Source organism: Macrotis lagotis, chromosome 4, assembly GCF_037893015.1.
Source record: "Macrotis lagotis isolate mMagLag1 chromosome 4, bilby.v1.9.chrom.fasta, whole genome shotgun sequence".
Taxonomy (NCBI): Eukaryota; Metazoa; Chordata; class Mammalia; order Peramelemorphia; family Peramelidae; genus Macrotis; species Macrotis lagotis.
In genome coordinates, this window is record NC_133661.1 from 258,389,177 (window position 1) to 258,402,941 (window position 13,765).

Consider the following 13,765-nt stretch of genomic DNA (forward strand, 5'->3'; position numbering starts at 1 on the left):
TCAAATCTAACAGATAGTTTTTTTCCTTATATCTACTTCGAAATCTGACACAGAAATTATTTTACACCCTGAGTCTTCCAGGGGAAAGAAAATAAAGGAAACTCAGGAATTTGCTCTTAGGCGGATAATGGCAAGTGGGGGGCAGTCAGGAATAACTTTATTCAAATTGTGTTACTAGTCGGATGACCTGTGCCTGCCTCAGTTTCCTCGTCTGTAAAATGGGGATAATCACGGCACCTACCTCCGGGGTTATAATGTGAAGATCCAATGCGATAATAATACTTCAGGCTCAGCCTGGTAGGGAGTAAGGGCTACAGACACATTAGTGATTTGTAGGTTTCCGCCGGGTCACTGCCGTCATCACTGCGCCGGCTGTAAGCTGCTTGAGGGCGCACTGGTTTGGGTTGGGTGCCCCGGGGACGCGCGCTGCCCCCCCCCCCCCGCGGGAGGCGCGCGCCCGGGCCGGAGCCTCGGCTCCTCCCTCCCTTCTGGAGCGCGGACTCGGGGGGATGGGCGGGGGGGGGGGGGGTGTCTCCGGGTGCAATACCACCCCGCGCCGCCGGGGGCGATGCGACTCTCCGCCCGGCTCCGGCTCGGCGGCGCCTCTTCCCCTCAACAACTTACCAAATAGGGGCCGCGCGTGGGGCAGCTGCAGCGACGCGGCCTGCGCCCTCCCGGAGCCGGCGGGGGCGCCCCGCCCGTGGAGAGGAGCCCCGCGCGGGGAGGCAGCCGCCCCGGGCGGGCCGGGCGCCCCGCGCTCTGCCTCGCCGGGCCAGCCCATGGGTCTCCATGGCGACGGCGGGCGGGGCGCCGCCGCCCTCGTGTTCGCGGCCGTGGCCGTGGTGTTCGTCCTCACGCTGCCTCCCTCCTTGCCGGGAGGAGACTCGGGTAAAGTAAAGCGGCCCACAGCCGGCGCGTCCTCCTCCCCTCCCCCTCCCCGGCGGGCCCGCGGCCGCGCCCTCGGGGCCAGCCCCTTCCGGCGGCGCACGTGGAGCCGCGCTCCCCTCCCCCTCCCTCCCCCCCGGGGCAGAGCGGACGCAGCCCCGCCACGTGGCTCGGGGCCCCGCCCTGCTGGCCGCGCCTCCACCCGGAGGGCAGATGGACGCGACCCCTGAGGCCCGGAGCCCGGCCGCGCCGGACGCTCGTTGCGCGCTCTTGACTGACAGCCCGGCCGGCCCGCCCCGGGCCCCGCCCCGCCCCGGGCCCCGCCCGCCGACACGCCCCTTCTCCAAAGCTTCTCTTTTTCAGGTTTCCATTCCCAGAAGCAAGCGCGCTTAACCAACTGCAATTAAAAAGGACTTGAGGTTCCTTAGAAACACACATTTCTTCCTCTTTGCTGCAAAACATTTGCTTCTTTGGAATCTCAATAAATCATCGGTCTTATTGATCATCTAGATTGATTGCCCTATTCTATAAATGAGGAAACTGAAAGACCCCCAAGAGATGAAAGTGACCTGCCTAAAGTCATCATGTTAAATAAATCGTGCAGTCAGGTTCGCAGACTTAGAGATTTAGCAGGACAGGACCTCCTCGGCCATCGGGCCCATCCTGAGGAAATGGAAGCCTTGGGGGTTACAAAAATCGCAAGCATTTCAAGCAGAACTGGAAATGAGGCCCTCGGACTCCAGCTATTTCTGCTAATAGCTAGTATTTTCTTTCTATCTACAAATTATAGTACACTATTTAAAAAACCTGAGTGGAACTTTAAATCTTTTTTAACAGAAACAAGGCACAGTCCTTCTGCAGTCATGTTAAGGGAAGATATGATGATTAGGTGTAAAAGCTCTAAAAAAGTTTTTAATGGGACAGTTCACAACACAAATATGTACCTAACCAGTCAACAGGCTTATGCTTGGGTGCTGCTGCCAGCTTGGGCGAGTTGAATCAACTGTGCTACTAGCATTGTTTGATTCTAAAACACTTTATTATTTGTCTGTGAGTTTACTTCAAGACATTTTACATGAACAGCTAGAATAATGTAAGGGAAGGATAAATAGAATTGCAAAAGATAATTAATCTTATTTAGAAATGAATTTTCTTGGCCTACTTTGTGTTCTCACAGCCCTTTCAAAAAAAAACCCTAGTTTTCTTACCTGACATCCCTTTCTACTGACTCCCTTTCCCCTACCCCCCCCCCCTCCCAGGTTCAGGGAAGTATCTCTTTTAGGGGAGGGAAGGATAAACAGCATTAAGTATTTAGAAGATCTTAGAAGTATTTCATTCCTGTCATTCTATAATTTAAAGTCTCTGCCATGGGGTGGCTAGGTGGCACAGTAGATAAAGCACAGGCCCTGGATTCAGGAGTACCTGGGTTCAAATCCAGTCTCAGACACTTAATAATTACCTAGCTGTGTGTCCTTGGGCAAGCCACTTAACCCCATTTACCTTGCAAAAACCAAAAAAAAAAAAAGTCACTGCCATCTCACTGATCATATTGTACATAGATCTTGCCAATAGTTTCAAGATAAATATCTTGCCCATGTAAAAACTTTGTCCTTCGGTTGAGTGTCACTTTAAAACTTTTCTCATTTGAAGTTAAGTTTTTACTTTGATTTTTTTTGATAATGATTTTTTAAAAAAATATTATTTCTATTATATGTCAACATAGTCTTTTATTTGATTATTTCATTTGACTTTTGCTTGTGTAGAATGGAATATTGTACTTTTTTTTAGCAGAATGTTTGTATTTATCTCCAAGGGAATGTTCTTTCAAGTAAAGTTCATATCATAAAACCAATATAAAATACCAATTTTCCACCTTGGTGTGTCCTACAGATTGTCTTTTGTCTGCTAATGAGAGACATCACATTATCATGTTTCTCATCCTCCAGTTTTTATACAGAACTGACTTTTAGAAAGTTTCAGGACTGGAATGGCACAAGTATTTAAAGTTCTCCAACCACTGTTGGGCTGGGGAACAGGCACTTCACTATAGTCTCATATTTGGGACTAATGAATTTTTATGACTTCATTAATTGAGGGCAAATGAATCCTCCAATATTTTGCATTAAAAGAATATGCAGAGATTTACTCCAACTTCCTATTTGGGCCTGACACCATAGGTTGCGTGACAGAAATTCTTTCAACAAGAGCACTTTATGCTGCTTTAATTACTATTTTCTTTCCTTTAGATCCAACACTGAAGAATCTATATTTAGCTTCTTGTCTAATGTATATTTTTATGCTTTCTATCTGAAACAATTTTTTTCTTTTTTCTCCACCCTAAGTTTTGGTTTAAGGATTCTTAGTAGTTGGCATTGGAAATTTCATACATCCTAGATATCTTGCTAATTTGAAGCACTTATGTGAAGCAAAAGACAATGTTAACCTTTTGGTAGAGGAAATAAATTTAAAAATTTAAATCCCTTATGAGCTACTATGCAGTCTGATACATTCACTTTTAAGTATTGACTTTAATAGTATTTATGAGATGTATGGTAATTTTAAAGTACTGATATATATGATCCCTTCCCCTATAATCCTGGGGATTTAGGTGAATATTTTGTCTATTATGTCCTGTAGAATTACCCAATTTCAGCAATTATAGAAATAAACAGAAGATTAACACTGTCATTTAAAAAAAATCACTACCTCCAGGCATGGCACCTTGAAACATAAGATATTCTTTCTTAATATTGAATCAAATGGTAATAATGCATTAAATAATCTTGATCTCACCATGAAATGTAGCATTTATAATTGTGCTAATTGCCTAATATTCCACTTTACTTTGAATTGTGTCAACCTAGTCCATTAAAAAATTTTTTAGATTTCATTGTCTTTTTCCTTAAAGATGCTGTTAACGCTAAGAATGTATTTGTTGGGGGCAGCAACATGGCACAGTGAATAGAGCACCAGCCCTGGAGTCAGGAGGACCTGAGTTCAAATCCAGCCTAGCTGTGTGATGTTGGGCAAGTCACTTAACCCCACTGCCTAGAAAAATAAATAAATAAATAAAGAGTGTATATGTGACATACAAATAGTATCTGATGCTTTTTCCTTTTTTTTATAAGTTTCTTTTAAGCATCTTGATGAGAAAAATTAAAAGATAAACAACTGACTCATGTAGACCAAATTTGTCTTAAGCTGCAGAATTGCCTCAGAGATTATGAATATTAAATAATTACTAATTGATTTTTGGATTTTGGATTGAGTATGTGATATCACTGGCATAGAAAACTTCTAGTAAATAATATCTCCCTTCCAATGTGGATCAATGTCTGCTCTTCAAATTATTGTCTTAAAGAGTTGACTGGGTCCAGAGTCATTCAAGCCAATATGTGTTAGTGACAAGACCCGAACCCAGATTTTCCCAACTGCAGGGCAGGCTTTCAACTATACCACCATACTGCCTCAGAATTAGTAGCTTATTATAGTCAAAAATCCAACTTCATTTTCTAGCTGTTACTTAGCAGCAAAAATGACAACTTTACATTCTTTTTCTCAAAATAACTAAATGTGATAAGCATCCTTAGTCCTTTTAAAGCACAGAATATTGACAGTGATGTAAATTTCCCAGTGTTTCTATTTTAAAAGAAATGATCAGAAATGCTATTTAAAATAGATCCTTGGGGCGGCTAGGTGGCACAGTGGATAGAGCAACCGGCTCTGGAGTCAGTAGGACCTGAGTTCAAATGTGGCCTCAGATATTTAATAATTACCTAGCTGTGTGGCCTTGGGCAAGTCACTTAACCCCATTTGCCTTGCAAAAAAAACACACAAAAAATAGATTCTTAGATTGCCCTAGTTTTTAAGAAATAGTTACATATTTAAAAAATAAATCATCTCCTATAAGAAAGCCTTATTCCTTTATCTCATAGCATGAAGATGACTGAATTCTTGATAGTGTCTGGCATGGACCAACCTAAGATCAGAAAGGTTCATCACCAAGGTGGCTTTAAGGTGATAAACTTTTTTGCCCACAGTTACTTTGAAAGATCAGCTCTTATAGAGGGTTTGTGATCTTTGATGAAGGAAACATTTACAATATATTTAAAAAACACAGATTCTTAAAATGTCAAAGTAGTCTAAAAATCAAAAGTTATCTAATCCCCAAATATCTGAATTACTTAATTGCCTGATATTCCATGTGACCTTACATTGCATTAACTTTTATTGATGAAGAGAAAATAGACAAATATCAAAACTGCTGCTTATAGCAAGCATCTAATATGTTTTTACAAATAATAAAATTATTTAAGTCACATCATATATATGGTTAAGAATATAATGGCAGGCATATTTTAATTGGTATAGTCATGTACATTTAAAGAACCAATATAGGCAATCTGTACTAAATTCTTGAAGACTAGTATGTAGTATTTAATAACAGTTTTGATACGTTACAGTATTTTCTTAGATCAAAGCATTTGTATGTTTTCAGATTTTAAAAAATAACAAAATGCAAATAACTTAAGCATATTTAATAAAATTCACCTGTACTTTCACTGACCAATTAAAAAGTACCAAAGATATTTTGTGCAACAAGATCAGAGGGAGAAAATATTCTTAGAAAATTTCATGCCGTTAAATCTCTACAGATTTACAGTTTTATCCAGTCAAATTAATGCAAAACCCCAATGCAAGCATTTGGATTTTGAAAACTTTGGAGGAGTGTCATTTTCTAATAGTAATTATTGGTTTTACATTATTTTTTCACAGGGGAGCTGATCACAGCCGCATATGAGCTTGGAGTAAGTATTAGTTTTATTGTTTAATCAATGCTCTCATTAACAGTTTTAGGAATTAAGAAAGTTTAATTAAGCATGGAGCAAAGTAGATTAATTTATTTTCAAACCACATTTTTTACTAACTTATAAGTACAGTATGTGACAATTTACTTTAAATTTGCAATCCAATTATACTAAATTATAAAGCAAAGGCTTTAGTGTATATATAGTAGCTGCCTTATTATCAACCCAAATTTTGTATAAGCTGTGGAGAATAAAATAAATCGGGTTAACAGTTTTAATAAGTTTTATTATTTAATAAACTTTATTATGGTGCATGATCCCTTTAGGCAAGACCTCAGGACTGTCAGCATGGTGGTAATCCAATATGAGTGTGGTCTTTAAACTTTCTAAGCAATAAAATATTTGGAAATCTCCTTTTTTTTAAAATAGCCTTTTGAATGATCTTATTTTACTATTAACCTAATAAACAAGCCATTTAAGGATTGACATACCACTTTTAAGTAATATATTGTGATCTACACTCTGCCTAAACAATTAAAGAAAATATTTGTTCATATTGGAATGAGAAAAATGTTACAGGGAAACTATTCAAAAACATGCTTGTGGGATTCTAGTCTTGATAATTTAGTTGAGAAAGGAATCTTTTTTTTTAATTTAATGTCAGTGTAAGTGGTTTCGACTCAATGAATACTTTGTGACTATTGCTATTTTGTCCATAGGTTGCTCATCCTCCTGGCTACCCTTTGTTCACTCTGTTGGCCAAACTGGCAATTGGTCTATTCCCTTTTGGTTCCATTGCCTACCGAGTAAATCTTCTCTGTGGCTTATTTGGAGCAGCTGCAGCTTCATTACTTTTTTTCACAGTTTTCAGGTAAAGTAAATGTTAATGTCAAAAGAATGGATTTTGAATAACTGGAAACTTTTTTTTTTCATGAAATCTGAGTTATATAAGCTCAAAATATTTTTCTCAAGTGGTTTTTCTAAAAAAAAATTTCACTTTAATAATTTCATCTTAGTGTCAGATAACTTCCTTTCAAACAGCTGCCCATTTGAGTTTGTTGCCCTCAAAGAAGTGATAGTGTTATTCTGTCTCATTATCACATATCACTTTTTAGGCAGAACTAATGATGTTTGTCATTTCTGAAAATGCAGATGGTCCTGTTGACAATATGAATTTTACCTTCTGATAAATGGTAAACATAATTTCATTATTTACATTGTTGCTGGTAGGCAGCTGCTTTTCTGTTGCCAGAAATGATTTCCACTTTAGCTATATTTAGATATTGCAATGTCCCATTTATTTCTTTCAAAGAATAGAAAAAAATATGTGTGTTTCAGGCATTTTTATTGTTTCAGAGTAAATTAAAGCTTTATTGATTGTGTCCTCATCTAGTTTTTTTTAAATGAAACAGTTGATAATTGTTTTATTGTTGTTGTTGTTATTTTTCCTTCAATTATTTTTCATATTGATATATTCCATACTGATAATCTTACTGTGATCTGAATCCAGAGGAGTAAAGAGAAAAATACAAATTTTAAATTCTTCCTGAAAAAAGAACAAAATAGTTTCTTTTTCCTAAAAACACTGGTGTATTTCAGATTAAATTATTATTTTAAATGGTATTTTTTTGCTTCAGAATAGAGAAGCATTCCCAAATTATAAAATGTATACCTACTTGAAACTGATTTTTTTTTTAACATTTTTGCTAAAAACCCTAATTTAGTTCTGTGGTAAAGTTTTTCACAAGATTTTGTTGTCTCCTTATTTTTTAAAAGAATAGTCCAGCTAACTCTAATATCAGAAGTTAGATGACCACTTGTCAGGAATATGATTATAGAAATTCCTTTCATATATGACTTGGAGTCAAAGACTGCAGAGATTCCTGAAAACTTCAAAATTCTTTGATTCTATGAATTTGTATCTTTTATTTTACTTTTTATATTATACCTTTGTATTCATATTTTTGTCCTCTATCATATAGTCAATTATTATCTTTGTTTTCTATAATAATCTTACTTTTATCCTTATGTATATTATAAGTTATTTCTAAATCTTAAAGGTTATATTAAAAAATAATTCTTTTTGGATTGATTAGTGTCAAGAAAGAATCCTTTTCCACTATTTTCTAAGTTGTTTCAGAATAATCTTTATTATAGCTGTTCTACTGGGATTTCTATAATTAAGAATCTGTCAGTCTTTTCATTGAGAGGGAAGCTAAGTGTTTAGGATTTTTAAAAACCTTAAATAATCTCTCCTAGGTTAAAATTTGGAATAGCATATTTTATATGAATATATTTTAAAATCACTTTTATGAAGAAAAATATGTTTAAAATTTGTTTCTTTTGACAGTTAATCGATGTCTTAGAAAGCAACACAAATATTGATATAAATATTGTTCATGTCAACATTGCATATTATCTATTAACATATGAATTACTAATGCCCTTCAATATGAGATCCATGACAATAGAACATCTTATATAAAAGGCAGCATTTTTAAATGTCCATGTTAGACTTGAATATAGTTTTCTTTTGAAACAACATATTTTTTAAGAGAGTGTTCTATATTATTATACTTAACAATAAAGGTCTTTACATATTATGGTATATTATCCATGATGTATTTTTTAAAGATCATAATCTTTAATTTGACAATACTATTTACAGAGCTATACTTGTTATAGGCTTTTATTTTAAATCAAAACTGTTTTGAAGAGCTTTATCAGTACACTTCAACATTCTTTTAAAACACTTATACTATAGTTCTACGTATTTTTATATAAAAATGTTTCATTATTTTGAATACAAATAATTGACAAAGTACACATCCTTTGGGAACAACACAGTTCAGTTGACAAATCTGTTTTGTCAAACAATAGACACCCTTCAGAAGGGAGCAAGCCATCTCTATGGTAATGGGACTAACAGTACCCTATTGATTGAGTGGAAGAAGACATTATACAATGTCAGTTGGGTTGTTACAATTTCATTTGTCGTGTGACCTGAACTTAACCTTTAAAACCTTTCTTCTGTGAACATAAACCCAACAGCAGGGCATAATTTTTGTACCACCATTACAGTAAAGGCTTTTTCCCAACCTGAATATATAGTAAATGCATTCCTTTAACAGATAGCATTTGTTTGAGATACATTTCAGTACTTTATTCATTTGCATGTCAAATCATTACATTTTGATGTCAAATTCACTTTTGTATCCCTTAATTAAAAAAAAATATTTATGAGAACATTACTGTACACGTAGGATTAGTGCTAACTGGTGTGCAGCAGATTAATTCTTTAACAGGTTTATGTTTTTCCCAGGTAATTGTTCACATGTCGTTCACTATATTTAACTCTTAGGGTTGATATAAAGACCTTTAGTTCCTTTTTAAACCAAGATTGTATTTTAAAAGCAAATTTCTACTCAAGTGTATTGATACAAAGAGCTCCAATTTTCAGTAAACAAGACTCTAAAAGAACAATGTATTCTTTGATTACTATGTAATTTTTTGCTTTTCTGCATCTCTTTAAAAACTCATGCAATGTCATTTACAATGTATTTTAGTCAATACTTAGAAATGTTTGGCAATAACAACTTAATGTTAGCTGTGTTCTTATGTTGCATTGCATAGGGAAAATAGCATCAAATTTTACTGTTTTAGAAAATATTCTCAACAACATTGCAATGCTTAATTATGTACATTTCTTATAATTGCCAACGTGTTACTCATATAGGAATACATTTGAGAATATTATGGGTATTCATAAGATAAGAGTTAGAAAGGATCTCAGAAGTTGTCTAGTTCAGTACTCTCATTTTCAAAAAAAAGGAAATCGAGGCCCAGTAAGGTTTGGTTATTTGCTCAAGGTCACACAGGTAATAAGTCTCAGAAACAGGATAATAGATGTCATCAGTATGGAATCACATACTCATTCAAGGTAATGACTTTTAATATAGAACTATGTAACATGGTAATATCTAGTGAAATCTTTATGATTTTATTGTAACTTCAGGGTTAAAGTAGTCATTGTATTCAGTGACTGAAATTTGGTAGAATGATTCTTGAAGTGTATATGCCTTGAAATTCAAAAACCAACTAATTTTTAAAAAGTTCTTATAATAATGCAAGCTAGTAATGTCTATTTGAGGAAAAACTATTTTTGGTTATTTGAATTTTTAAATTATTTTCCAAGATGTTGTAAATTAAAGAAATTAAAAGAAAAGTTTGGGTAACCATGAATGATGAAAAGATTTATGAGTATATGTCTACAACAATGATTACCTTTCTTTTTGGTATACTTTTTAACCCTTCTACTTTTTACTTTAGTACACGTAGAATCACTTTCAGTTAATCCTCCATGTATCATTGTTTCATATGCATTACTACAGTCCTCTAGTAGTAAGAGTGAGGCATGTGATCATCAATGTGTATAATTTTTTTAAAAATCGTATTTTATAGTCTTGTCAGATTTTTGTTAGGATTTTTTTGCCTGTTTTTATGTATTTTTAGTGAATACCAAGATAGAGGAATAAGAAATGCTTTGCACTAGACTTCAGGATGGATAGAGACATCATCTCTTTTGAAAAAAATTAAAGCTAAGTTTAATTATTTAAAATAAGTTATATTAAAGGGGATTCATTCAACACATTTAATGAGTACCTACTATAAAATTGAAAATGTGATTCACTTTTTAATAGAAAAATCTTTACTAATTTTAAAGACCATTATCATTACTAACTTGTAGGTTAGCCATTACATTATTAAGATATAGGTGTGATCACAAGACATTATATGAGAGCAAATGGCTTAAAATGGTGTAATAGAAAAGATAATAAATAGTAAATGGTATGTACTTGCTGCATTCTAATTAGAACAAATGTATGAGCATTAAGCTTAGTACAAGGTATACTATAATTGTACTGGAATTAATAATATACTCACTTAAGTTGTTCTATGCCAGTGTTATTATTTATGGAAATTGAAAAACTATTTTAAAACATTTTAAATACTTCATTGCTGTTAAAGGATAATTTGATGAAACTTTTGCAAATTAATACGAACTATTATTCAGCTTTGACCATGATTCCATTCAATAATGAATAGAAATTGTAAATTCCATACCTTAAAGAACATAGAATCTCCTGATGAAGGAATATTAGAATTTTCTGTTTCAAATGTTATTTTGGATTATTGCCATAGAGAATAAAGTAGAGGTTTTTCCTTATTTCAAAAGAACCTATGCATAAGTAACAAATAGTTACCAAGTTTTAGTAGTTCAAGAATGGAAACTACTGAAGCATTAATTTCCTTTTAGAAGTATATCTGCTGTGATCCCTAGCTAATTGATCATATATTTTTCTCATACTTGTAATAACATTGCATTGAATCAAACTGTTTAAGTATGTTAAAGCTTGGTTCATTTGCATTTTTTTATAAAGCAGACATATTAGGCTCAAGTAGCAGTGCTTCATTGTTGAAGGAAAAAAGCAGGGCAAAAACTCTTTTTTTTTTTTAAGACTGTGGAGTCTATTCTGACAGCTAGTCAGAGTTAGAATTAGTTCAAGGAAATGTTAATAATGCACTGCCTGGCCTAATCCCTTTGATATCACCAGGTATCCTCCTGTTCATGGGTTAATTGCTTTAAAAGCGAAGGCAGTATTCTGAGCGGTGGGCCGCTTCACCTTTTCACAGCTGTTACCATTGAGTGACAACTAAATCCCATGTGTAAGATGAGGAAGAGCTCAATCTCCAATTGGGAGAAAATTTATGTAAACCGCAATCCCTTCAGAATGTTCGGAAGTCATAGACTTTCTTGATTTACTCTGCTTTTCCCAGAAAGCTCTATTGTTCACTTTCCTAAGTCCCATCAACCCTTTGTAGCAGAATATCACAGCAGCAGCAGATAGCTTGAAATATATAAATGCTATCATAGCTCTGATTAATAGCAGTGCTTATGAGTCAAGTCTGATAACAGTGCAGCTCTCCACTCAATTTCAGATACTGCTAATGGAATCTGTCTTCTTCAATTGTAATATGAGAAGGCCTAATTTGCTATGGAGCTTGGAGCTGTCACCAGTAGGGGATTGTGGGGTCAGATGGGAGCTGCCAGGTTTTTGCCCTGCAGCTTGTATCTCTCACTTTGAATAGAGCAGCCCCCTGCCTGCCAGTTAGCTGATAGGCCGCTATGGGGTTTATGCCACTATATACAATAGGAAAGGACTACATAGGCTGACTTTATAATTGTGAAGTGAGCTCATATTTCCACAGCTACTGTGCTGCATAATTTCTAATAAGTGGTTTTTAACAAATGTCAGATTATGAAAAGTTTCCTCAATTACAAAAACTTATAAAACACTTAAATTGCTAAATCTGTTTCCTGCCGAGATTTTGCTACTGGAGCTAGTCATCACTTATTACGGTTGTAATATTAAATGCACATATTTCCTTAAAATTATAAGTAGAAGAGTAAGTTGGAATTAATATAACTTTTCTGCCCCTTAATGACAGAGTGAAACCATTTTAATGAATTAAAATAAATATGCTTTTTATAGCTTGACTGATAGAAGTATTGACATTAAAATATATGTAATTTAAAGTCCATATTAGTCCAAATGAAGTTGCTTAATATTGTTAATGAAAAACATATCTCATCTTTCATTATTTTTATTTTATCATTTTAATTTTTGTTGAAATTACCATAGTGTGTTAATTTTTTTATAATGCAATTTGAAATTTTGGAACATATACTTGAATTTTAGCTTGCAAGTTACAAGGCTTTAACTGTGATTATATGCTATGCCTCTGGGAATTATATGTTGGTGTATACTTTTATCCAATTTTAGTGTTGTTGAATGCAAAATACACTCTAGACTGAAATACACTCTAGACTAAAAAATGTGAAGCCTTTGGAATATATACGTATGTGTATTTACACACATACACACACACACACACACACACACACACGTTTCTAAAATATGGGCTAAGTTGTATTGAGAAGTATCAGAAAATCATGGGTAATATGGGGAATTGTTTTAGATTAGACTTCCATGACTGCTTTTGGATTTTGGTCATTTTTCCTTTTATGCATGATGATTGATACAAAATAAGTGAATTGCAAAATTAAAATTTTTCCCCTAAATGACATCATGCAGGAGGATTATAATAGGAGAAAACAATAGTTTTGAGTTTTTGTTAAACTTGAATACAATTCTATTTCCACAATAGCTCTGGCATCTATCCCTGGAGTGATAAAAAAAAAGAGATTCATTTTTTAAAATATTTATTAACTGAAAAAAATGCTTTAATATCTTTAAAATGACCAGTTATATCTTTGGCTTTCCCCACGCTCCCATGAGGCTGTAGAATGGGGAAGGCCCCAGGCCAACTGAACCAAGAGCCCCCTTGCTCATGGCCCCTGAGAATGAAAATGGGGGTCGTGTGTGTGTGTGTGTGTGTGTGTGTTGGGTCCACCTTGGGTTCCCTAACTTTCTAATTAGTTTCCCTACCTTAAGTTTCTCAAATTTCCAATCTATGCTCTCTTACACAATCATCAAACTAATATTCCTAAAGTGTCAATCTGCTTGGGTCACTCAAACTCCAGTGGCTCCCTGTTTTTGTTGTTGTGTAGTCATTTTTCAATCCAATTTTACTATTTATGACCTCTTTTGGGGCTTTTCTGCAAAAATACTAGAATGGTTTTGCCATTTTCTTCTACAGTTCATTTTATAGATGAAGAAACTAAAGCAAACCGGGTGAAGTGACTTGCTCAGGGTCACCCAGCTAGTGAGTCTAAGGCTAGATCTGAATGCACAAGTCTTCCTTATTCAAGCTCAGGACTCTATCCACCCACCACCTAGTGGCCCAGTTCCCTATTAGTTCCCTTTAGAATAATAGATAAACTCCTTAATTTGACATTGAAAAACCTTTGCCAACTAGTTCCAACCTATTTTTCCAGACTAATTAAATCTTGCTTCCCTTGACAAATGGTATATAGCCCAGACAAATTGATATTTTTAATGACCTTCGAGCAGCTTCATCTCCTATCTCCTGCTATAACTACAATGCAT

General features: G+C 35.2%; 1 protein-coding gene across 2 annotated transcripts in view; it reads left to right on the forward strand.

Annotated features, from left to right (window-relative positions):
* Nucleotides 1–761: 761 nt before the first annotated feature.
* TMEM260 (transmembrane protein 260) overlaps nt 762–13,765 on the forward strand; it is a 102,658-nt gene continuing 89,654 nt past the window's right edge. The window contains exons 1-4 of one of the 2 annotated variants that reach the window (XM_074235888.1): nt 804–888; nt 3,794–3,911; nt 5,662–5,693; nt 6,413–6,564. In XM_074235888.1, coding sequence (XP_074091989.1) covers nt 3,905–3,911; nt 5,662–5,693; nt 6,413–6,564 — 191 coding nt within the window. In that variant the 5' untranslated portion in view covers nt 804–888; nt 3,794–3,904. Of the gene's footprint in view, nt 889–3,793; nt 3,912–5,661; nt 5,694–6,412; nt 6,565–13,765 lie in introns of both variants that reach the window. The other variant, XM_074235887.1, reaches the window with a different exon arrangement.